Source organism: Natrix helvetica (genome assembly GCF_964273705.1).
Source record: "Natrix helvetica genome assembly, chromosome: 11".
Taxonomy (NCBI): Eukaryota; Metazoa; Chordata; class Lepidosauria; order Squamata; family Natricidae; genus Natrix; species Natrix helvetica.
Genome location: NC_138562.1, coordinates 4,167,301 through 4,190,302, shown reverse-complemented (window position 1 = coordinate 4,190,302; position 23,002 = coordinate 4,167,301). Strand labels below are relative to the sequence as shown.

The following is a 23,002-nucleotide window of genomic DNA, read 5'->3' as shown; positions in this document are numbered from 1 at the left end:
CAAAGCTGGTTTGAAAAGGGTCAAAGAAGCATCTATGTCAAAATTGAACAACCCTCTCAACAGAGGGGGAGGGATATGATGTCATCTATCTCCAGTCTACAACACAGTCCTTTCAGCGGTTCCAAGTAGGCTCCACACCCATATGCACCACTTAGGTGACTCTGAGGACACAGAGAAGCCTCCAAGTGGCCTCAATGACCCTCTAAAAGGATGCAAATGACCAGCTGTCTGCAAGGAGTATAAATCCATTCCCCACCATCCAATCAGAGCTGAAGAAGCTTCTTGGATGAGAAGTGAAATGCCTTCAAAGGAAAACCAGAAAGTCCAGTTGCTTCTTGAAAAGAGCACCTGTAGGACATAGAGAGTGGTTGGTTTTCTATTGTGTATATAGGCTATACATCTGATCTACAAAAATTAGGTCAACTTAGGTGGTCAACCATGGAGGTTTTACTGTATCTAGTGGAGATGCTGATTCTCAGATCGTTGTGGATTCTGTTAATGTTCTAATAGAAGATGTAAACAGTATAAAGAATAAAATATATTTTGCTATAAAACTTCTCACAGTATTCTTATCAGCTCCAGCTCCACCCCAAAATCTAGTGCCAGAGTTTGGAGGTAACAGCATCACAAATTTCAACCTTCTCTAAAAACTATTTTCCTTGGTAGCCCGATAAGTTAACCTACCTAACCCATGCATTTATAAATAAGAGTTATTGTTACTGTTTACTACTAAGTAAGATTTAAATAAAAGTGGTATTCTGCAAGGAAAGTTGCAACGTTTAACATTAACTTCATTTTTAGAATACTTTGAGGCTGCCTAAGTCTTCCTGGGAAATAAATGAAGTTTGAATGCAACAACGATTTTGAGAGGAAAAGAGAAATAGTACAAGCAACTCATTAAAACAGGTTAGAGGAACTTGCAAGAGGAACTCTGCATTCCCATAAATCAGGGGTGTCCAAACTTGGGAACTTTAAGACTTGTGGACTTCAACTCCCAGAATTCCCCAGCCAGCATGGCTGGCTGGGGAATTCTGGGAGTTGAAGTCCACAAGTCTTAAAGTTCCCAAGTTTGGACACCCCTGCCATAAATTGATGAAAGCTATTTTGTGAATGGGTAAAGCTTTTCACACAGCAATATGCCAGAGCACCCTTTTAAAATAATCTCTTCAATTTCACACACAATAAACGAAGCACAGCCAAGTTTTTAGCCAGAGTTCCCCAATCTTTCTGGCTTTGCGGACTGGTTGGGGAGAGGGGATGGTTCTGTGTGAGTGGTAGGCAAGTTTGCCCACATGCACATTTGCGCGAGGGGCAGGCACACACGTATGTCGCTTGTCCTAGTGGGGATGTGCGTGCGTGTTACCATTTCTGCAGCCCGGTTCCGAAAGTTGACAGCCCAGTAGTGGGCCGCTGCCCGGGGCGTTGGGGACAGTGGTGGGATTCTAATTTTTTTACTACCGGTTCTGTGGGCATGGCTTGGTGGGCGTGGCAGGGGAAGGATATTGCAAAATCCCCATTCCCTCCCGATCAGCTGGGACTTGGGAGGCAGAGAATAGATGGGGTGGGGCCAGCCAGAGGTGGTATTTACCGGTTCTTCAAACGACTCAAATTTTCCACTACCGGTTCTCCAGAACTGGTCAGAACCTGCTGAATACCCCCTCTGGTTGGGGACCCCTGCTTCGAGCGACCTGAGTTCTACTAGCAGCAGTTTCTAGATTGTCCTGCATCAGCTACTTTTATGGATCCACATATTTGAGCTTTGCTAAGACACTGCTTTGGTTATATTTTCTTGACAGTAAGATGGGTGGCATATACAGTAAATTTAATAAGCAAATATTCACCTGTAAAGAGAGGAGCATGTAGTAGACCCATCGCTGTAATGGGACATCACTATCCTTACAAGTCCCAATTTGTAGCAATGATTGTTGTTGTTTCAGGTGAGTGTAGGCCGCAGACAGTAGGCCAGAAATGTTCCTGGTTCATCTGTGGGAGAAAATTTACACTGCACTCTATAGTTTCCAGAAAAATATTGATTTTACAATTAAAGACATTTCCAATTTTCACATCTTGACATTTCTAGAATGTAAATGTCTAGAGTGTCGTTTGATTTTTAGATAGTAATATTTGTAGATATACATACTGCTTACAATCAAATGTTTAAAAGATGAAATGAATTCCACACGTGGAAATAGTGAGGAAATAATTTCTACAGTAACCATCACATGAAAAATTACAGTAGTTACATAAAAGGAGTATCATAATGCATACCTAAACAATGCATTTATTTGGAAAGGTGAAGTAGATTACATATTTTATGACAAACTCAATATACTTGTTCATTTATTACCAGAATACGCTTGATACTAGTGACTGAATAATAGCAACCAGAATGGAGGAGAGGAAAGATTCATTAGAGCAACCTGCAAAAATAGAAGTTATGCCAGATTTCCTTCACTATTATTTGAGCAAATGGGCAGTTTTGCTAGAAACCCTTCTAACTGAATTGACAGGTTTTGAAAAAAGAATGGAAAGACTCATAAAAATGGGAAAGGAGATGAAAGAAGATGATAAGATGTGTAAACGAAGTTTGGAGTTGTAAAACTGATAATAAAGTGGACATTTTAGACAATAATATAGACAAGAGTTGGAAAGAACTAGAAAATCTGGATCTGGAATTGAGAGAAAAGGTATTTTGTTTGAGACGTAAAAGCAATCCCAGAGATTTCTGGTGAAGATGTTAGAGAAAAGATTATTAAAATCTTGTTAATTTTTTGTACAACCCCTCACATTTTGTAAATATTTAAGTATATCTTTTCATGTGACAACACTGAAGAAATGACACTTGGCTACAATGTAAAGTAGTGAGTATACAGATTGTATAACAGTGTAAATATGCTATCCCCTCAAAATAACGGAACACACAACCATTCATGTCTAAAGTAACTGCTGGCAACAAAAGTGAGCACATCCCTTAAGTAAAGATATACTTAAATATTTACAAAATGTGAGGAGGTGTACAATTCTATCAGATTTTATCTCTTTGTCTCTCTCTCTCCCTCTCTCTGTCTCTCTTTCTCTTTCTGTGTGTGTCTCTCTGTCTCTGTCTCTGTTTCTCTGTCTCTCTCTGTCTCGCTCTCTTTCTCTCTCTGTGTCTGTCTATCTATCTATCATCTATCTATCTATCTATCTATCTATCTATCTATCTATCTATCTATCTATCTATCATCAATCATCTTTATCATCTCTCTCTCTCATATCTTTCTCTAATCTCTATCTCTATCTATCATCTATCTATCTATCTATCTATCTATCTATCTATCTATCTATCTATCTATCTATCTATTTATCTATCTCTGTCTGTATCTATATCTTTCTCTCTTTATCATCTCTCTCTCTTTTTCATATCTCTTTCTCTAATCTATCTCTCTATCTCTGTCTGTCCGTCCGTCCGTCCATCCATCCATCCATCCATCCATCATATCTGTCTGTCTGTCTGTCTGTCATCTCTCATATCTCCCTCTCTCTAATATCTATCTATCTATCTATCTATCTATCTATCTATCTATCTATCTATCTATCTATCTATCATCTATCTATCTATCTATCTATCTATCTATCATCTATCATCTTTCTCTCTCTATCTATCATCTCTCTCTTCTCTCTCTGTCTACCTGTCTACCTACCTACCTACCTACCTACCTACCTACCTACCTACCTACCAAGATAACTTTGTTAGGAAGAAGAGAAGGAATCAGGTTTTGCAGCAGCATTAAACATAAGGCCCAATTTGGTAACAGAAGATTTGTTGGCAGGCAGGAGAGGGGCTGCATTGGGGAATATGGATCTGTTGTTCAGTATAGGTATGGGGTTTTGGCACCCTTCCCTTGTCATTGAACATCAGAGGCCTGGGCTTTTGGTTTGTGGTGGAATATAGTCTGGATTCCCAGGAGGGCGGGGCTGATTTCCAGAGGGCAAAAAGGCAGCAGAGCTTCGAAAGTTTGGTCATCAGGAAGAGGGTAAGAAGGTTTGGAAATGTTTTTGGAGTGACAAAAAGAATAATCAAGTTTTTAAAAAAAAAATGGGCTACAAAAATTGTTGGGCACAACTTTCCTGATGAAATTTGTCTCTGCAATCTAGAAGTCAATTATAACACCATCTCGAGGCCTTTCTCAATATTAACTGCTAATGAAGAGAATTGTGAAGTTCTAAAACCACATCTGTCCTTTTCAAAGTTGAACTTCTCTCTGTGGGACATGCAGGCTATGACCATGCTTACATCCACCACGCATTCTGGAGGGTGGGAGCTTTGCATTCATTTTGTGATATGTGCATATTGAGTGCATATTGGAAGAAGGTTAAGAGCTTTCAATTGTCTGCCATTTATTCTTCATTGTTTGAAGTGTGTTTCCTATTTACCTTACCATCACTTAGGCTGAACACTCACATCTTCGGACTCTGTAAAATTTGCTTTCCATTGGTTGAAAATCAAAAGGAGGAGAAAGACAACAACAATAGGGGGTGCAATATAATGTTTCCATAGAAAGCCCCTTTTCCTCCCCCTCTTTTCAGGATTTTTGCAATGCTTCCACACACATCAAATTAAATCCTCTCAGTTTGCACCCAGATTTCACCGATTGGTTATATATAAAGAGTGCAAACTATATAATGCTTTACTCTTGCATGTTTAGGTCTGTAAAATTAATTTCTGTTGAATTACAACTGTCAACTGTCCCACTGGGTTAGACAGCAAAATTAATTCCTGGGACATTTTTTTTTTTTACCAAGAGAATAACTTTACTGAAGATTCCATATGGGTACAGAAGTAGAAAAACCAGTTTTTCTACTTCTAACGATTTCACGTGAAAACAGAATAAGAAAACTTTCCTTTTCCCCCCTGGACCTCCCATTGTCCACCAATCATATGACTCTCTTTGTTTTGGGAACCGTCTGTCTGCAGCGGACTTCCCCAGCTGTCAATGTCTAAATGCACGGGCTGAGACTCCCCATTTACCTTCTTCTGGAGCAGCCCTGCCTCCACAGCTGTGTAGTTAGCATCTGCTTATATCACCAAAGTCATGTCTGGTATCAGGGTTCTTTAGGACTGGTTCAGCAGTGAAACGACGCTTTAGGTTCTCGAATGCGGCTTGGCACTTGAGTGACCAGTTCAGGGGTTGGCTGGGCCACTACGTCATCCACATAAAGGCCCCAAAATTTAGGTATGTATTTTTGAAATGCACAGTGTTCTAGTTCATGCAGGACGTTTTCTGCAATGACTCCCGATATTGCGGATCCCATGGGTGTCCCCTTTATTTATTTATTTTTGGTTTATTTTGTTCCTTTATTAAAGAAATGTGGCTTTCTGAGGGAGGGAGGGGCATCAAGCAAGTCAAACGTTTTGGGAAGTTCTGTTGCCTTTGATGCAGGGGCCGTTTCCCAAAGGTCAGGGAGAGGATGGGGAGCTTCACAGCACTGCAAAGATGCCGTGAAAGAGAACCAAAGCCACTGTGACATCCAACCGAAAGACAGTTGACAAAAACCCCTGGTGATCTCTGGGCTATCTAGCCTCCAGCAGCTATGAATACAAAACCCCATAGAAAAGTGTGAACAGCATCACAGAATAGCGTTCACAGCTGGACTTTCACTGCCCCCAATTTGCTGGACTCTGAGGCTCCAAACTGGGACTGCAGAGCCACCTCTATAGTCTATGCCCATAGATAAACTTTACATTAGTATTTCTTTCTTGATTCCGAAGGACTACCCTATAGAGTAAAAGAACTAGCAAAACTAACATGCATTATATGGACTAAATGAAGGATGAATATCTGATGCTCCTACATTTCTGGAAGAGCACTCGCCCATTATTGGAAATGTCTCCTCTTTTTCTGTTGATGAGATCAACCAGGATTTCCAGGTCCTTTTAAAAAGTCCATCTGCATCACAATCACCATAACAATTATTGGCATCCCAGAATGACTTGGGATGCTATGGTGGATCTTCTCTCAGCTGGGGAGGCCAATGTTCCTAACTACGGGTGTGCAAGGCAGCAGGACATTTTCATTGACCTTGAAGCAACTGACATCTGCTCTGATATTGCCACCATATTGGCCACCTATAAAATCCTACAGGTACATGCATAATATTCTGTAGCCTACTTCCCACCCTGACTGGGTCAGTAGGAGGAGAGGCAATGACTAAGCAAACAGCAGGCAAGCATTTTATCTGCAATAGGGGGAAATAACTTCATTCTTCATATCAACCTTTATAATAATTTTACTTTTATCCTGCTCTGAAAGAAAGAAGATCAGGCTGTTGCACATTTTTAATGTTATGTTTTCATCTTTTTTCAGTTCAGCTCTGCTTTGGAAGAACAAAATTTAGTGACATTCAGGACTTTTCAGCTTCAATTTTATAATTTGTAGATAAACAATTTCCTTTTTCTTACTCCAGACACCAATTTCCAATGCAAGACTGGACAAGATACTAAGAGAAAGATGATCCAAAGCCTTCTCACAAGAGGAAGTCACCTCATTAACCTCACAGTGTGGACCATGGCATGGGCTTAAAATGCTTTATATTCAGGCCCAAGTAGGGGTGTGAAAACTGAGAATTCTTGGATGTTTGGAACATACAGCTGTGATATAGCCAAGAAGGAAGATATAGCCAATTACTCACATATCACCAACACTGAGAATAAAAGTGATGATTTAGGATTATTTCTTTTTCTCAATAAGATCTCCTGCAAACTTCCATTTTAAGAAGATAAGAAAAAGTCTGTCCAATTGGGCCAAGGACATCTTCAGCTCCCAGTGACCACTCAGATATCTCTGGATTGTCCATAAGCAGAAGGTGGAGATATATGAATTATTCCAACTTTTGACTGAGTCATTATGCCCAATTATGCCCTCACATATCCAACTACATCTATGGGACACTCAATCATTCCATTATGTAGAAATTCTTTTCTAGTAATTGTAGGGTTAATTGGTTATTCAGTAGTTGGCAAACCACATTGATTAATCAGTCAAAATCCACATTCCTTCCTCTCTTAATCCTTTGGCTCTTAATCTCTTTTGCTTACAAGAAAGGCACAATGGAATGTACACCTAGACATCACATTCTATGCAGCAAAATATTAACTAGTAGAGAGTCACGTATCTATATCATGAAGTGATCATGAAGTGTCCATAAGGTGTCCACAAGGAAAGCATGCATCTGTAAACCAATCAATAGTTGCCAAGTGTATTTTCTGTCCAATGAGCTTTTGCTATTCTGAGAAGTTTGACAATAAAAGGGAGCCCCGAACAATGCTCTGGGTGGGTGCCCTTTGGGGTGCCTTCCATCGGGTGGCCTTCCCAGCACAACCTTACTCCTGTCTGCATCTGCTTTTCTACGTCACCAACAAGTAATCTTATGAGACAATATTTTGGATCCTCTCTTCTTTGACTTCTACATAGTAATTTAATTGACCAGTTGGATAATCCCAATTATCCTCCTAATTTGGCTGGGACATGTCTCTGTACTTTCTTTAGGTTGACGATGAGATCTTGAGTCCAATGCTCCAGATACCCATTTGTAGAAAAAAATGGTACAAATATAATGGTAGAATTTCTAGAGCTCTTTCTCCAATTATTTCTATCATATCAATAAGATTCCCATTGCACAAGTATCATGTTTAAAATAACTGGGTGTGGTGTTTTAGGCCTCAGGAAGGCTAAGAGCACAAGACAGATATTCTATCTATAATTCAATAGAGCTCAGCGACCAATTTGTATTTCTATTGGACAGGGATAGGGGATACTATCTTCCAGATGCCCTGTTATTATTTCAAGAAAAAGTGTTGGCCTACTCACATATGGAGAATGGCTTGGACCATTTTCTAACTTTGATCTGTTGGAATACGGCATATTGAGAGTTGAAAATCCTCTGTCTCACATTTCCACATTTCTTCTGGCTGTAAGCTGCTCCTTTGTATTCAGGCCTGGCCTCAGAAGGATAATGTAGCATCTGGGGATGAAGATGCAGCCCATCAGACCAGCACTGGAGGCCAGGATGGAGAAGATCTGCACAGCCACCATGTATTTCCCTTTGGTGCTCAGGTAAGTGGCCACAAAAGTCACCCAGACACTGCAGAAGACCACCATATTGAAGGTGATCAGCTTGGCTTCGTTGAAGGCCCCAGGCAGATTCCTGGCCAGAAAAGCCACCGTGAAGCAGATGGCAGCCAGGAAGCCCATGTAGCTGAGGGTGATGTAGAACATGATAATGGCTCTTTCGTTCCACTGTAGGATGATATCTCCAGCCTGGAAATGGAAGTCAGAATCAGGGAATGGGGGAGAAACTCCCAGCCAGAAGGAGCAGATGATAATGTGGATAGGAGAGAGAGAGAGAGAGAGAGAGAGAGAGAGGGAGGGAGGGAGGGAGGGAGGGAGGGAGGGAGAGAGAGAGAGAGAGAGAGAGAGAGAGAGAGAGAGAGAGAGAGAGAGAGAGAGAGATGGTCACTAAGTGAATGCAGCAGTCCTTATGCCAATGCCGTGGCCTTATTCTTAGGATGAACCAGATCTTTTACTGATTTCCTTGGACTGGTTGTCCTCAACTTACGACCGCAACTGAACCCCAAACTTCTGTTGCTAAGCGAGACAGTTCTTTTTTTTTTATAATAATTTTTTTATTTTTCTTTAAAAAGGACAAAACAACACATACAAAACAAGAGCAAGGAGAAAAAAAAAAGAAAAACAATTTCATCAAGCATGTCGTTTGGTTACAAGTTTTTGTGCAGCGGTTTTTACAATTAAGAATAAAGTCACTGATTATCCATTAAACATAGTTAAATGTTTCATTGAGCATTATGTGTTCAAGTTACCATTAGTATTCCTTCATTTGTGACAACCCTTATTTCCTTACATCCATAATTATCTACTAGGTAACAATAAGTCTTTATAAAATTATATCACCAATCTCTAAGAAATAAGAATAAAGATTAAATCAAAAAATTCCCATTAATTCATATTACACATTTCTACTTTCCGTTAACCATAGAATTTTCAATCATCCACAACTCCAAATATAATTTTCCATTATTAATTATCAATCCATGTAGTCATTAAGTGTTTCAAAGCGAGACAGTTCTTAAGCATGTTTTGCCCCATTGTACGACCTTCGTTGTCACATTTGTTAAGTGAATCCGGTTTCCCCATTGACTTGGCTTATCAGACGGTCACAAAAGAGATCAAGTAACCTCGAAACACTGCGACCATCATAAATATGAACCAGCAAGTACCCAAATTTTGATCTGATTACCATGAGGCTGCTGCAATGGTTGTAAGTCTGAAAAATGGGCATGTCCCTTTTGTCAGTGCTGTTGTGACTTTCAGCAGTCACTAAACGAGGACTGCATTTTCTTTTTCTCTCCCCGTAATGGCTGAATGTGGCCTCTCTTTGTAGAGGCTCTCAGGAAAGTTCCCTTCCTTTGCTTTGCTAACGCTCCATGACTCTTGTTCCTCAGCTTCTCTTTCACCCGGAGGTTGGAGAGATCTTTAAATTGAAAGACATCCTAGATCCGTGATGGCGAACCTATGGCACGGTTTGCTTGGAGGGTCGTTTTAAGCGTTCCGAAGGCTTCAGGGAAGCCTCCGGACAGTCCCTGAAGCCTCCGGAGGGCCTCCGGGGGGGCAGGGGAGGCTCTTTTCGCCCTACCCAGGCTCCTATAAAGCCTCTGGACCCTGGGGAGGGTGAAAAAAGCGTGTAAAAATGGGGGGTCACGCGTTGTGCGCACATGCGCACTGGGGGGGTCGCGCGTTGCATTATGGGTGCGGCACGCCCGCACACGACCCCCCTGCGCTCCCCCCACTTGTGGCACGCGAGCCAAAAAAGGTTCGCCATCGCTGTCCTAGATATTCTCTGAGACTGGATGACTCAGCCTTATTCTCTCCTCCAAATACTGATTATGTGAAGTCTGGGCTATCTCCTCCAGCACCCCTTCGAGGTAAGAGATGGGGTGCAGGGAGCAAGGGACTTTCAAGGTAGTAGCAGGTGTGACCACACTCTCTGGGAAGTCTACAAGGCGAGGAAGGATAGAAGGAGGAGGAGGAGACAACCATCAGAAAGAGGATGGACTCAGCTACAGTGGCCTCTCCTGCAGAGAGATGGGTGCATCCCTGGAAGATCTGAAGGATCAAGTTGGCAACAGATCCTCTTGGAGAACATTTGAAAGCAGAAGAAGAAGCAATGGGTGGAAACTAATCAAGGAGAGAAGCAACCTGGAACAAAGGAGAAATTTCCTGACAGTGGGAATAACTAACCAGTGGAAGGACTTGCCTTCAGAAGTTATGGGGGCTCCAACCCTGGAAGCTTTTAAGAGGAGACTGGAGAGCCATTTGTCTGGGATTGTATAGCATCTCTTGCTTGAGCAGGGAATTATCGGACTAGAAGACCTCCAAGATCCCTTCCAATTCTGTTGTTCTGTTAATTGGTGGAACGACTTGCCTATATGTTTGTCATTCTTTCTACTGAATGACTCAGAGAGCTCCAGTGACCATGTTTAATTGCTCGTTTCTTTGCCATCTTCCTCCAGAATAAGCAGTTGGAGACCCTGTTAACGTCTGTGGTGAGAAAAGTGTGGCAAAAGAATCGCTCGGGACCCTTCAGTTCCTCTTCCAACACCTGGATGTCAACACCTACGGATGCAGGGCTGTGCATTTGATTCCGCCCATGCTTAAATAATTCCATGATGTAAGTCAACCAAATCACAACCAAATCTCTCTCTCTCTCTCTCTCTCCCCTCCTCCTCCCCCATCTCTCATAAAAATGGCCTAGGCGAAATCTGCAGAATTCTAACTTTATCGAAAATGCTTAGAAATAGTTCAGCAAAAACTGTGCTGTGCTAATATAAAATGGTGTGTAGGCTTAAAGATGAGCCCTTCTAGAGAGCTGGAGAAGTTCCCGATGAGGTGGAAGAGAATGAAGGTTGCCACTCTCTTTAGCTCCACCAAACCATGCATTGGTCTAGAAAATCTAGAACACCACGCACCATATTGTAGAAACACACACAAAAACATGGCTCCCTCTCCAGATCTAGAAAAAAATCTAGGTTGGTGTTGCTTCATCTCAGATACTTTAAGATGTGTGAACATCAACTCTGCTGGCCTGAGAACTCCAGGAATTGAACTCCACAGCTCTTAAAACTGCTGAAATTGAAAAAGTTTAAGATGGGAGGACTTCAATTCCCAGAACTCTCCAGCCAGCATACTGGAATTGAAGTCCCTACATTTTAAAGCTGCTAATATTGAAGACAGCTCCCTAGATTATATCATAGAGGCTGATCTGCACACATTTTACAGCAATTACCAACAGTTAGCATGGAATTGTCAAGATAAACCATTGCCAGATGTTTTCCATCCCCCCTTTCCTGGCTGGGTAGACCAGATGCACAACAAACCCTTCTTCCGGTTCACATGAGGGTTCCATTTCTGGAGCCAGAGTAATCAAAGTATGAGAGGCCGTTCCATTCCAGGGGCTACAATAAAACTCAAAGTCTCTCGGTGGTCCTCCATCCACATCTCAACCGGTTCTGTCACAAAGTGGGCTGCTCCCCGCCCAGCTACTGACCCATCCAACTGGCAAAATGCTATGGGCCCTTTCATTGTCCTCAGTCTCAGTCCCATTTTTTCCACCACCTTTGGGGTCAAAGCCTTGGGCTTGTCGAGAGAAGGGAGTTAAAACCCTGAGTCATCTCTGCATGGTCTCCTTTTCTTGTCTCCGATAGGCTTTTGGCGAACATCTCACCCCATCACACATAACAGAGCTGATTTCAAAAGCCCTCGAGACCCTCACGAAGGAGGGAATATCACACTCTGTGGGGCTTCTACAGAACTCCTTCCTGCAGGAATGTAGGTGGTTTTTAAAAAAAATGTAAGGCAAGCTTTGACATTGTGGGGGCCATTCCCCCCCCCCCAAAGGGTGGGGATTATCATCTGTACTGCATCTCCAATGGAGACCAATGCTGAATCTCATCCCTCTGATCTCTGTTTTTCCGGAGCTGCCTATGATCTTGAGGGAGATCTATCAGCGTCTCCCCAAAATTCCTGACCCAGCAACAAAAGAGCTAACGCTGAAGGCAGTGTGTCACCTGACTTCGACAAGAGTCAACAGAGTGGTGGACACACGGCTCGAATGCTCCATGGACTGTGATGGGTAAGAAGAACCACAAGGAGATGGGCCTCCTGTTTTCTTGTAGACTATGGAGAATCTCAATCATTTGCAATAGGGGCAAATACCCCTCCCCCCCAATGGGTGGGTATTATCATCTGTACTGCATCTCCAATGGAGACCTACGCTGGATCTCATCCCTCTGATCTCTGTTTTTCCGGAGCTGCGCATGATCTTGAGGGAGATCTATCAGCGTCTCCCCAAAATTCCTGACCCAGCAACAAAAGAGCTAACGCTGAAGGCAGTGTGTCACCTGACTTCGACAAGAGTCAACAGAGTGGTGGACACACTGCTCGAATGCTCCATGGACTGTGATGGGTAAGAAGAACCACAAGGAGATGGGCCTCCTGTTTTCTTGTAGACTACGGAGAACCTCAATCATTTGCAATAGGAGCAAATACCTGGAGCTCGTGTGGAAGATGAGGGTGGAGGTTGGTTCTCCGAGCTTCTGTGTTGGTTTCCGAACGTTTCGTCACCAGGCTAGGTGACATCTTCAGCGGAGTTTAGGAAACAGCAGTGCTGGTCTTCTGCTTGTAAGGGCTTTGTGTGGTCAGTAGGTCTTGTGATAGAGAGGTCGTGTCAGGTGGGGATCTTGTGATGGGTTTTGTGATGGGTCAGGTGTGGATCACGTCAGCTGAAGGTCTTGTGACGGGAAGGAAGGAAGCAGGCAAATAGGTTGGAAATGACCTTTCAAAGGTATTTTATGACAGTTGTTGTGAAACATGGTTGTTAAGTGATTTTGACTTCCCTGTTGACTTTGCTTGTCAGATGTTCACAAAATGTGATCGCTTGACTATGGGACACAGCAATGGTCATAAATCTGAACCAGTGGCCAAGCATCTGAATTTTGATCACATGGCCATGAGGATGCTGGAAATTGGGGAAAGTAGGCTTCAGTCGCTTTTTTCAATGCCGTGGTTCCTTTGAATGGTTACTAGACAAACAGTTGTAAGTCGAAAACTACCTGTCTGTATTTTTTTCTTGCATCAAAGCAGTTCATTTGGCCATCAGTTTTCTAATCCATTTCTCCCTCGGGAGGGTTAATCTATCTCGACTGGCCGGCTCTTCTGAAATGGGGAAAGAATCTGATTTGTTCCCCTATCTGTTTTCCCACTTCCGCAGAAGCGCCAGAGATCTATAGAGGGTATTAATTGGAGACATGTACACAAAAAATAAAATCCTGAAGATCCTCCTGAAAAGACTGCAGACATAGACCCCAATACCTCTGGGAGCAAATTCACCATGCCAGTTGCGGTAAGCCGTCAAGCAGTGGCTCTTTTTTCGTTTAATCCCGACATGGGGCACCACGCCTGATGGAAGGGGGAAGGGCTGAGCAGAAGAGTCACCCCCCTGGTGTGCCCCCACATTACAGCAGGCAAGCCCTGGTTGGAGGGAGGCAGTGGGCAAAGGTAACGTCATCAGTGGTAGGAGAGAGTGGTGTTTGGAGATAGGAGGAGGAGAGGAGGAGGAGGAGGAGGAGGAGGAGAGGGGAGGAAGAGAACTGTGGAGTCCTTGATGCTCTCTTTGTTTTTTCTTGTTAACACTTCATGACCCAACCAGGTAACATAATCAGTGTTAGAAGGGAGGGATCTTTTCTCTGTGTTTCTGTACAAGGGTTTTGTCCTTCTTCTCTTCTTCGGAACTACTAAACAGGCAGTCAAACGAAGGATGTTCCAAAGTTCCAAATGCCAAAATCTGACCTTGTGGTTTTTTCCTTCCCTACAAAGCTGAAGAGATGGACAAGAAGCCAAAGAACAAGAAGGGGAATATGGTCAAACGGGCAAGAGAAAATCTCTTCATTTCGGGCACAGAAATATTCTGTAACGACATTGGCAAAATAGCTAAGGTATGTTTTAGTTCCACATTTTGCCTGGCTTCTTGACCTTTCTTTCTGTCCTCCTCCTGACCAGGAGATACTAAAAAAAGTCAGTATCACGGTGGGGATGGCATGCTCCAAAGGCTGGAGTTTAAATACCCATCGCCCACAACGCCTAGGAGAAGGTAGTTACAGCTACCATGTTCGCTTCTTTGACCCACATCTGAATTTCACTGATGGATGACATGGAATAAGGCCGGCCTCTCTACATGGTGTGCTATCCCCCAATCTGGGTCAAAGCTTCAGGCTTGTCGAGAGAAGGGAGTCAAAATCCTGAGGCATCTCTGCATGGTCTCTTTTTCTTGTCTCCGATAGGCTTTTGGCGAGCATCTCACCCCGTCACAAATAATGAAGGTGATTTTAAAAGCCATCGAGACTCTCCGAAGGAGGGAATGACTCAGTCCACGGGCCTTCTCCTGAACTCCCTGAATCACCCTGAGCATTCAAATCTTCTCTTCTATTGGAATACAAAACAGGCGGTCAGACGAAGGATATTGCGAAGGTCTGAATGCCAAAATCGGACCTTGAGGTTTTTTCCCTCCCTACAAAGCTGAAGAGATGGACAAGAAGCCAAAGAACAAGAAGGGAAACATTGTACATTGGCTGCGGAAAAATTTCTTTGTTTCAGGCTCAGGAATATTTTATAAGAATATCTCCAAAATGGCTAAGGTATGTTTTAGTTCCGCATTTTGCCTGGCTTTTTGTTGCCCTTCCTTTCAGTCCTCCTCCTGACCTGCTCAAAAAAGTCAGCTTCACAATGGGGACGGCATGCGCCAAAGGCTGGACTTTGGATACCCATCGCCCACAAGGCCTAGGAGAAGGCAGTTGAAGCAGCCATGTTGGCTTCTTTGACCTACAGCCAGTGGTGAAATCTAATTTTTTTCCCTACTGGTTCTGTGGGTGTGGCTTGGTGAGGTCATGAGGCTGGGTGGGCAGGGCTACATGGTCATGTGACCGGGGGGTATCTAATGACAGAAACTCACTTTAACAATGTCCTGCTCAGGCCGGGTTGGACTAGATGACCTCCAGGTCCCTTCCAGCCCCAGATTATCCTCTGAAGCTGCATCTAGTACCAGGTTTGTCTTTCCTTCCTCTACTTTTTCCTTCACCCCCCCTCTCTCCCCCTCACTTTCTTCTTTCTTTCTCAGCACCTCCCCCCTCCCCCCTTTTTGGCCTAGGAGGCCTGAGGGAAGCCTGTTGGGAGCAAAAACACCCCCCTCCCCCCTTTTTGGCCTAGGAGACCTGAGGGAAGCCTGTTGGGAGGAAAAACACCCCCTCCCCCCTTTTTGGCCTAGGAGGCCTTAGGGAAGCCTGTTGGGAGCAAAAACACCCCCTCCCCCCTTTTTGGCCTAGGAGGCCTGAGGGAAGCCTGTTGGGAGCAAAAACAACACCCTCCCCCCCTTTTGGCCTAGGGGGCCTTAGGGAAGCCTGTTGGGAGCAAAAACACCCCCTCCCCCCTTTTTGGCCTAGGAGACCTGAGGGAAGCCTGTTGGGAGCAAAAACACCCCCACCCCCTTTTTGGCCTAGGAGACCTGAGGGAAGCCTGTTGGGAGGAAAAACACCCCTCCCCCCTTTTTGGCCTAGGAGGCCTTAGGGAAGCCTGTTGGGAGGAAAAACACCCCCTCCCCCCTTTTTGGCCTAGGAGACCTGAGGAAGCCTGTTGGGAGCAAAAACACCCCCTCCCCCCTTTTTGGTCTAGGAGGCCTGAGGGAAGCCTGTTGGGAGGAAAAACACCCCCTCCCCCCTTTTTGGCCTAGGAGGCCTGAGGGAAGCCTGTTGGGAGCAAAAACACCCCCTCCCCCCTTTTTGGTCTAGGAGGCCTGAGGGAAGCCTGTTGGGAGCAAAAACACCCCTCCCCCCCCTTTTGGCCTAGGAGGCCTGAGGAAAGCCTGTTGGGAGCAAAAACACCCCCTCCCCCCTTTTTGGCCTAGGAGGCCTGAGGGAAGCCTGTTGGGAGCAAAAACAACACCCTCCCCCCCTTTTGGCCTAGGGGGCCTGAGGGAAGCCTGTTGGGAGCAAAAACACCCCCTCCCCCCTTTTTGGTCTAGGAGGCCTTAGGGAAGCCTGTTGGGAGCAAAAACAACACCCTCCCCCCCTTTTGGCCTAGGAGGCCTGAGGGAAGCCTGTTGGGAGCAAAAACACCCCCTCCCCCCCTTTTGGCCTAGGAGGCCTGAGGGAAGCCTGTTGGGAGGAAAAACACCCCCTCCCCCCTTTTTGGCCTAGGAGACCTGAGGGAAGCCTGTTGGGAGCAAAAACACCCCCTCCCCCCCTTTTGGCCTAGGAGGCCTGAGGGAAGCCTGTTGGGAGCAAAAACACCCCCTCCCCCCCTTTTTGGCCTAGGAGGCCTGAGGAAAGCCTGTTGGGAGCAAAAACACCCCCTCCCCCCTTTTTGGCCTAGGAGGCCTTAGGGAAGCCTGTTGGGAGCAAAAACAACACCCTCCCCCCTTTTTGGCCTAGGAGGCCTGAGAGAAGCCTGTTGGGAGCAAAAACACCCCTCCCCCCTTTTTGGCCTAGCAGGCCTGAGGGAAGCCTGTTGGGAGCAAAAACACCCCCTCCCCCCTTTTTGGCCTAGGAGGCCTGAGGGAAGCCTGTTGGGAGCAAAAACAACACCCTCCCCCCCTTTTGGCCTAGGAGGCCTGAGGGAAGCCTGTTGGGAGCAAAAACACCCCCTCCCCCCTTTTTTGTCTAGGAGGCCTGAGAGAAGCCTGTTGGGAGCAAAAACACCCCCTCCCCCCTTTTTTGTCTAGGAGGCCTGAGGGAAGCCTGTTGGGAGCAAAAACACCCCTCCCCCCTTTTTGGCCTAGGAGGCCTGAGGGAAGCCTGTTGGGAGCAAAAACAACACCCTCCCCCCCTTTTGGCCTAGGGGGCCTTAGGGAAGCCTGTTGGGAGCAAATACACCCCCTCCCCCCTTTTTGGCCTAGGAGGCCTGAGGGAAGCCTGTTGGGAGGAACACCACCCTTCCCCCTTTTTGGCCTAGGAGGCCTTAGGGAAGCCTTTTGGGAGCAAAAACAACACCCTCCCCCACTTTTGGCCTCGGGAAGCCTACCCCCTACTTTTGGCCTCGGGAAGCCTACCCCCACATTTCCCGAGAACCTGGAGTAAAAAATGCTTAAAAAGTAAAAAAAAAACTGTTCTGAAGCTGTGCGACTGCAATCGTCAGAACTTTTTTTTTTTACTCTTTTTAATATTTGTTTACTACCAGTTCTTGGAACCGGTAGCATTTTTAATACTGGTTCGGGTGGTAGTATTTCACCCCTGCTCCAAAGGCTGGAGTTTGGATACCCATCAGCCACAATGCCTAGGAGAAGCAATTGCAGCTGCCCTGTTGGCTTCTTTGATCCACATCCCAATTTCACTGATGGAATGGAATAAGGCCGGCCTCTCTACATGGTGTGCTTTCCCAAATCTGGGTCAAAGCTTCTGGCTTGTCGAAAGAAGGGAGTCAAAACCCTGAGGCATCTCTGCATGGTCTCCTTTTCTTGTCTCCGATAGGCTTTTGGCGAGCATCTCATCCCATTACAGATGATGGACCTGATCTTAGCAACCAGGAAATGTCTCAGTCCGTGGGCCTTCTCCTGTACTCCTTCCTGCATGAATGTAGCATGGACGTTGAAGAAGCAAGAAAGTTGCAGGGTTTGGAGCAAAAGGGATATAGGACATTTTGTGGAAAACAGATGAGAATGAGTGAGACATTATCGTCTTAGTGAGACTTTGGCTGGTTTTAAGAGAGCTAGGGCTGGATGGGAGACCACCAGGTAATCTTAGGGCTATCGATAAAGTTGGGTAAGCCTTCCAGAAGAAGGGAAGAACAAAAGAAAATAGCCATATTGTTTTTGTGAAAAATAACATTTACAGAGCTGGTTTGGCACTGGTTAAAGCACCAGGCTAGAAAGCAGGAGAAATTTAAGTCCTACCTTAAAGCTGTGAAAGCCTCATGGGTGACTTTGGGCCAGTCACTCTCTTTCTCTCAGCCCAACTCACCTCACAGGATTGTTGTTAAGAGGAAAAGAGGAGGGGGAAGTTACGTGTTAAATATATTCTCCACTTTGAATTATTATTTTTAATTATAAAGGTGGGTTGTTAATAAATAAATAAATAAATAAATAAATAAATAAATAAATAAATAAATTTAAAAAATCATTAACTTCAGGCATCACATCTGGACTTGATTGGGGATAATGGAGGTGGTAGTCCAAGATACCAGAAGGCACAGAAAAAGCACAGAAATAGGGAATTTGCAACTATCCAAAATTTGCCCTCAGGATTTCTTGCCAGAGGCTGAGGTAGCATTGAGTTTGAGATCAGTCTTTTTGGTGGTTCCTCATCTTTTCCTGGATCCATTCCAGCTGACATTAAAAAATCAATGCCAAGCAGGGTTATAGACTCCTACGTTTGGAACAGCTCTTGAGGCTATCCAGACTCACCCCCTTCACAGGGAAAGCCAGTTCCACACTTTCAAATGGAAATATATTAAGGTATTAAGCATCCCCAAGGTCAAGTAATAAAATTCAGGTGCTTAGTAATTTGTTCCATATTATGACGGTTGCAACGTCCCGGGGTCAAAGGCCCCTTTTGCGACCTTTGACAAGGAAAGACAACGAGGAAGCAACTTCACTTAACAACCGTGTTACTAACTTAACAACTGCACCAATTCACTTAATAATTATAACAAGACAGATCATGAAATGGAGCAAAACTCACTGAACGACTGTCTCGCTTAGCAACAGAAATTTTGGGTTTAATTGTGGTCGTAAGTCGAGGACTGCCTGTATATGATGGACAGTTTGTTTTTTGGGCCTACTGTCACAATTCGGTAATAATATTTTGTCAAGAGGGCATCTGCACATCTACTATGGCCAGTGGAAATTTGGTTCAGTGTTGCCTATATCACACAGGCTGGACAAATCAGGTGCTTTTTTTTCAAAAATGTAAGGCAAGCTTTGACATTGACCACACACACACAAACACAACACCCCCCCCCACCCCCCCCACCCCCCCGGGCCTGAGGATGGTGCCAGGGTTAGGTGCCAGATAGTGCCAAATGGGTGGGGTTCTTAGTGTTCTCTGAGCTTGGCTGATTGCTTGCAGATATTTCATTACCCAGCTAGGTAACATCATCAGTGCTAGGAGAGAGTGGTGTTTGGAGATAGGAGGAGTCCTTGATGCTCTCTGAGCTTTGCTTTTTTCTTGTTAATATTTCATGACCCAACCAGCTAACATCATTAGTGTTAGAAGGGAGGGATCTTTTCCTTTGTGTTGCTGTACAAGGGTTTTGCCCTGTCATCATCACTGATGATGTTCCCTAGTTGGGCAATGAAAAGTCTGCAAGGAAACTGCCCCGCTCAGATAGCACCAGGTCAACCCTGAGCTGCAGATCTTCTCATCATTGGAACTACTAAACAGGCGGTCAGACGAAGGATATTCCGAAGTTCCAAATGCCAAAATCTGATGTTGTGATTTTTTTCCTTCCCTACAAAGCTGAAGAAATGGTCAAGAAACAAAAGAACAAGAAGGGGAACATTGTCCATTGGCTAAAAGAAAATTTCTTCATTTCAGGCTCAGGAATATTCTGTCACGACATCGGCAAAATAGCTAAGGTATGTTTTAGTTCCACATTTTGCTTAGCTTCTTGTGGAACCTCCTTTCAGTCCTGACATGCTCAAAAAAGTCAGTATCACAGTGGGGGCGGCATGCTCCAAAGGCTGGAGTTTGGATACCCATCACCCACAACGCCTAGGAGCAGGCAATTGCAGCTGCCATGTTGACTTCTTTGATCCACATCCGGATTTTACGTGACGGATGACATGGAATAAGGCCTGCCTCTCTACATGGTGTGCTGTCCCCCAATCGGGGTCAAAGCCTTGGGCTTGTTGAGAGAGGGGAGTCAAAACCCTGAGGCATCTCTGCATGGTCTCTTTTTCTTGTCTCTAATAGGCCTTTGCTGAGCATCTGATACTGTCGCAGATAACGAAACTAATCAGGAAAAGAATCAAGGAGGACAAGTACATCGCTCAGTCTGTGGGGCTGCTCCTCAATTCCATCATGGGGGAGTGTGGAAGGGACATGGAGGAAGCAAGAAAATTGCAGGGTTTGGAGCAAAAGGGATGTAGGAGATTTTGTAGAAAACAGATGAGAATGGGTGAGACCTTGTTGTGTTAGTGAGACTTTGGCTGGTTTTAAGTCGAGGACTACCTGTACATGTTGGATAGTTTGTTCTTTGGGGCCCCTGTCACAATTCGATAATAATATTTTGCCGAGAGGGCATCTGCGCATCTAGTATGGCCAGTGGAAATTTGGTTCAATGTTGCCTATATCACACAGGCTGGACAAATTGGGCGGGGTTTTTTGAAAACGTAAGGCAAGCTTTGACATTGTGGGGCAAATTCCCCCCCCCCCCCCCCATGGGTGGGTATTATCATTTGTACTGCATCTCCAATGGAGACCTACGCTGGATCTCATCCCTCTGATCTCTGTTTTTCCGGAGCTGCCTATGATCTTGAGGGAGATCTATCAGCGTCTCCCCAAAATTCCTGACCCAGCAACAAAAGAGCTAACGCTGAAGGCAGTGTGTCACCTGACTTCGACAAGAGTCAACAGAGTGGTGGACACACTGCTCGAATGCTCCATGGACTGTGATGGGTAAGAAGAACCACAAGGAGATGGGCCTCCTGCTTTCTTGTAGACTACGGAGAACCTCAATCATTTGCAATAGGGGCAAATACCCCTCCCCCCCAATGGGTGGGTATTATCATCTGTACTGCATCTCCAATGGAGACCTACGCTGGATCTCATCCCTCTGATCTCTGTTTTTCGATAGAGCTAACGCTGAAGGCAGTGTGTCACCTGACTTCGAGAAGAGTCAACAGAGTGGTGGACACACTGCTCGAATGCTCCATGGACTGTGATGAATTCTGATCCAATAACCATAGGGGGGTTACAACGGCCGTAAGTATGAAAAATGGTCACAATTCACTTTTTTCCATGGTGGTGTTACTTTGAACGGTCACTAAATGAACTGTTGTAAGTCATAGTAATCAAGGAAAGAAGGAGAGAGGGAGGGAGGAAGGAAGGAGGTGGAGGGAGGAAAGGTAGGAAGACAATGGCCCCAAATTCCTTTCCCACTTTGCATTATAGGCAATTTCGTATTCTTCAAACTATCATTTACACTAACCTTTGCCATACTGTAGTATTCCACATATGACCGTCATAGAACCTCCAGTGATCACTAAGTGAATGCAGCAGTCCTGTTGGGAAAGCTCCCCTTTGGAAGAGCGAGTGCGTTCAGAGAAGCGTGAGAGTTGTGTTGGAGAACACACAAATAAGCATACAGAGACACTGCAGTTTAAAAGGTTTTTACTTTCGTGGTAATAGATGTATCAGAGTCCATCAAACCGTCCAAGTCATACACGGATAAGACAGTCAGTCATCAACGTCTTTCAGTTAAGGGATAATCCAAATAACACAGTCCATAATCATACAAACAGTCCGGTACACAAAGTTTGCTAGCAGTTGCAAAACTTACAATAGCTCACACTGATCACTATACCGCACTTCTAACAGCCAGCTTCCAAAACCCTCAGCAGATCAGCATCTAACAGTGATTCTGGCCCCATCTTATGGCCGATTGAGGAAACAGCAGCCAATCACATTTACAGCATGATTTAAAGAAACAGGTACAGCGTTGTTATATGATGTATATATTGCCAACCCAACCGTTAGATTATATTCCTAACAAGTCCTTAAGCCAATGCCGTGATCTTATTCTTAAGATGAACCAGATCTTTTAGTGATTTCCTTTAACAGGTTGTTCTCAACTTATGACCACAATTGAACCCCAAATTTCTGTTGCTAAGTGAGACAGTTCTTTTGCCCCATTGTACAACCTTCCTTGCCACAGTTGTTAAGTGAATTGCTGACGTTCTTAAGTTAGTAATGCCGTTTTTCAGTGAATCCAGTTTCCCCATTGACTTGGCTTATCAGACGGTCACAAAAGAGATGAAGTAACCTCGAAACACTGCGACCGTCATAAATATGAACCAGCAAGTACCCAAATTTTGATCTGATTACCATGAGGCTGCTGCAATGGTTGTAAGTCTGAAAAATGGGCATGTCCCTTTTGTCAGTGCAGTTGTGACTTTCAGCAGTCACTAAACGAGGACTGCCTTTTCTTTTTCTCTCCCCGTAATGGCTGAATGTGGCCTCTCTTCGTAGAGCTCTCAGGAAAGTTCCCTTCCTTTGCTTTGCTAACGCTCCATGACTCTTGTTCCTCAGCTTCTCTTTCACCTGGAGGTTGGAGAGATCTTTAAATTGAAAGACATTCTACAACATGTTCTCCGAGACTGAATGACTCAGCTCTATCCCCTCCTCCAAATACTGACTACATGAGGTCTGGGGTATCCTCCAGGACCCCTTCGAGGTAAAAGATGGGGTTCAGGAAGTGAGGGACTTTCAAGGTAGCAGATATGACCACACTCTGGGAAGTCTACAAGGCTAAGAAGGATAGAAGAAGGAGGAGGAGACAACCATCAGAAAGAGGATGGACTCAGCTACAGTGGCCTCTCCTGCAGAGAGATGGGTGCATCCCTGGAAGATCTGAAGGATCGAGTAGTCAAGAGATCCTCTTGGAGAACATTTGAAAGCAGAAGAAGAAGCAACGGGTGGAAACTACTCAAAGAGAGAAGCAACCTGGAACAAAGGAGAAATTTCCTGACAGAAGAATTAATCATTGAAATGATTTGTCTCCAGAAGTTGTGGGTGCTCCATCACTGGAGGCTTTCAAGAAGAGACTGGACAGCCATTGAAACCATTACAAGTAAAACAGCAACTATGAGAGGGACCTGGGAGTCCTACTGGACGATCACTTGAATATGAGCCAGCTGTGTGCAACAGTAGCGAAAAAAACAAATACAATCCTGGGTTGTA

General features: G+C 44.7%; 1 protein-coding gene and 1 long non-coding RNA gene across 3 annotated transcripts; both read left to right on the top strand.

Annotated features, from left to right (window-relative positions):
- Positions 1-12,348: 12,348 nt before the first annotated feature.
- On the top strand, positions 12,349-14,680 carry LOC309397934. The gene is made up of 4 exons (XR_014176332.1): positions 12,349-12,522; positions 13,327-13,458; positions 13,932-14,050; positions 14,396-14,680. It is a non-coding gene; the product is annotated as an uncharacterized lncRNA (long non-coding RNA).
- Positions 14,681-15,094: 414 nt separating this feature from the next.
- On the top strand, positions 15,095-20,712 carry LOC309397933 (uncharacterized protein). 2 transcript variants are annotated; one of them, XM_081964382.1, is made up of 4 exons: positions 17,333-17,764; positions 19,559-19,677; positions 20,015-20,219; positions 20,565-20,712. In XM_081964382.1, exons 1-4 carry the CDS (start codon positions 17,632-17,634, stop codon positions 20,612-20,614), a joined length of 507 nt encoding a protein of 168 aa, XP_081820508.1. In that variant the 5' UTR covers positions 17,333-17,631; the 3' UTR covers positions 20,615-20,712. The 2 variants fall into 2 exon arrangements, 1 of the variants encoding a protein (XP_081820508.1); XR_014176331.1 differs by lacking the exons at positions 17,333-17,764; positions 20,565-20,712 and adding an exon at positions 15,095-15,156 and having other exon boundaries at positions 20,015-20,537.
- The last annotated feature ends 2,290 nt before the right edge of the window (positions 20,713-23,002 follow it).

Excerpts from the sequence above, each read along its gene's own strand:
- LOC309397933 (XM_081964382.1), top strand. The coding sequence starts at position 17,632 with ATGTCTCAGTCCGTGGGCCTTCTCCTGTACTCCTTCCTGCATGAATGT. Across the intron at positions 17,765-19,558 it reads TGGAAAACAGATGAGAATGA|CTGAAGAAATGGTCAAGAAA; the intron begins GTGAGACATTAT and ends TTCCCTACAAAG. Across the intron at positions 20,220-20,564 it reads TAGAAAACAGATGAGAATGG|CTGCCTATGATCTTGAGGGA; the intron begins GTGAGACCTTGT and ends GTTTTTCCGGAG.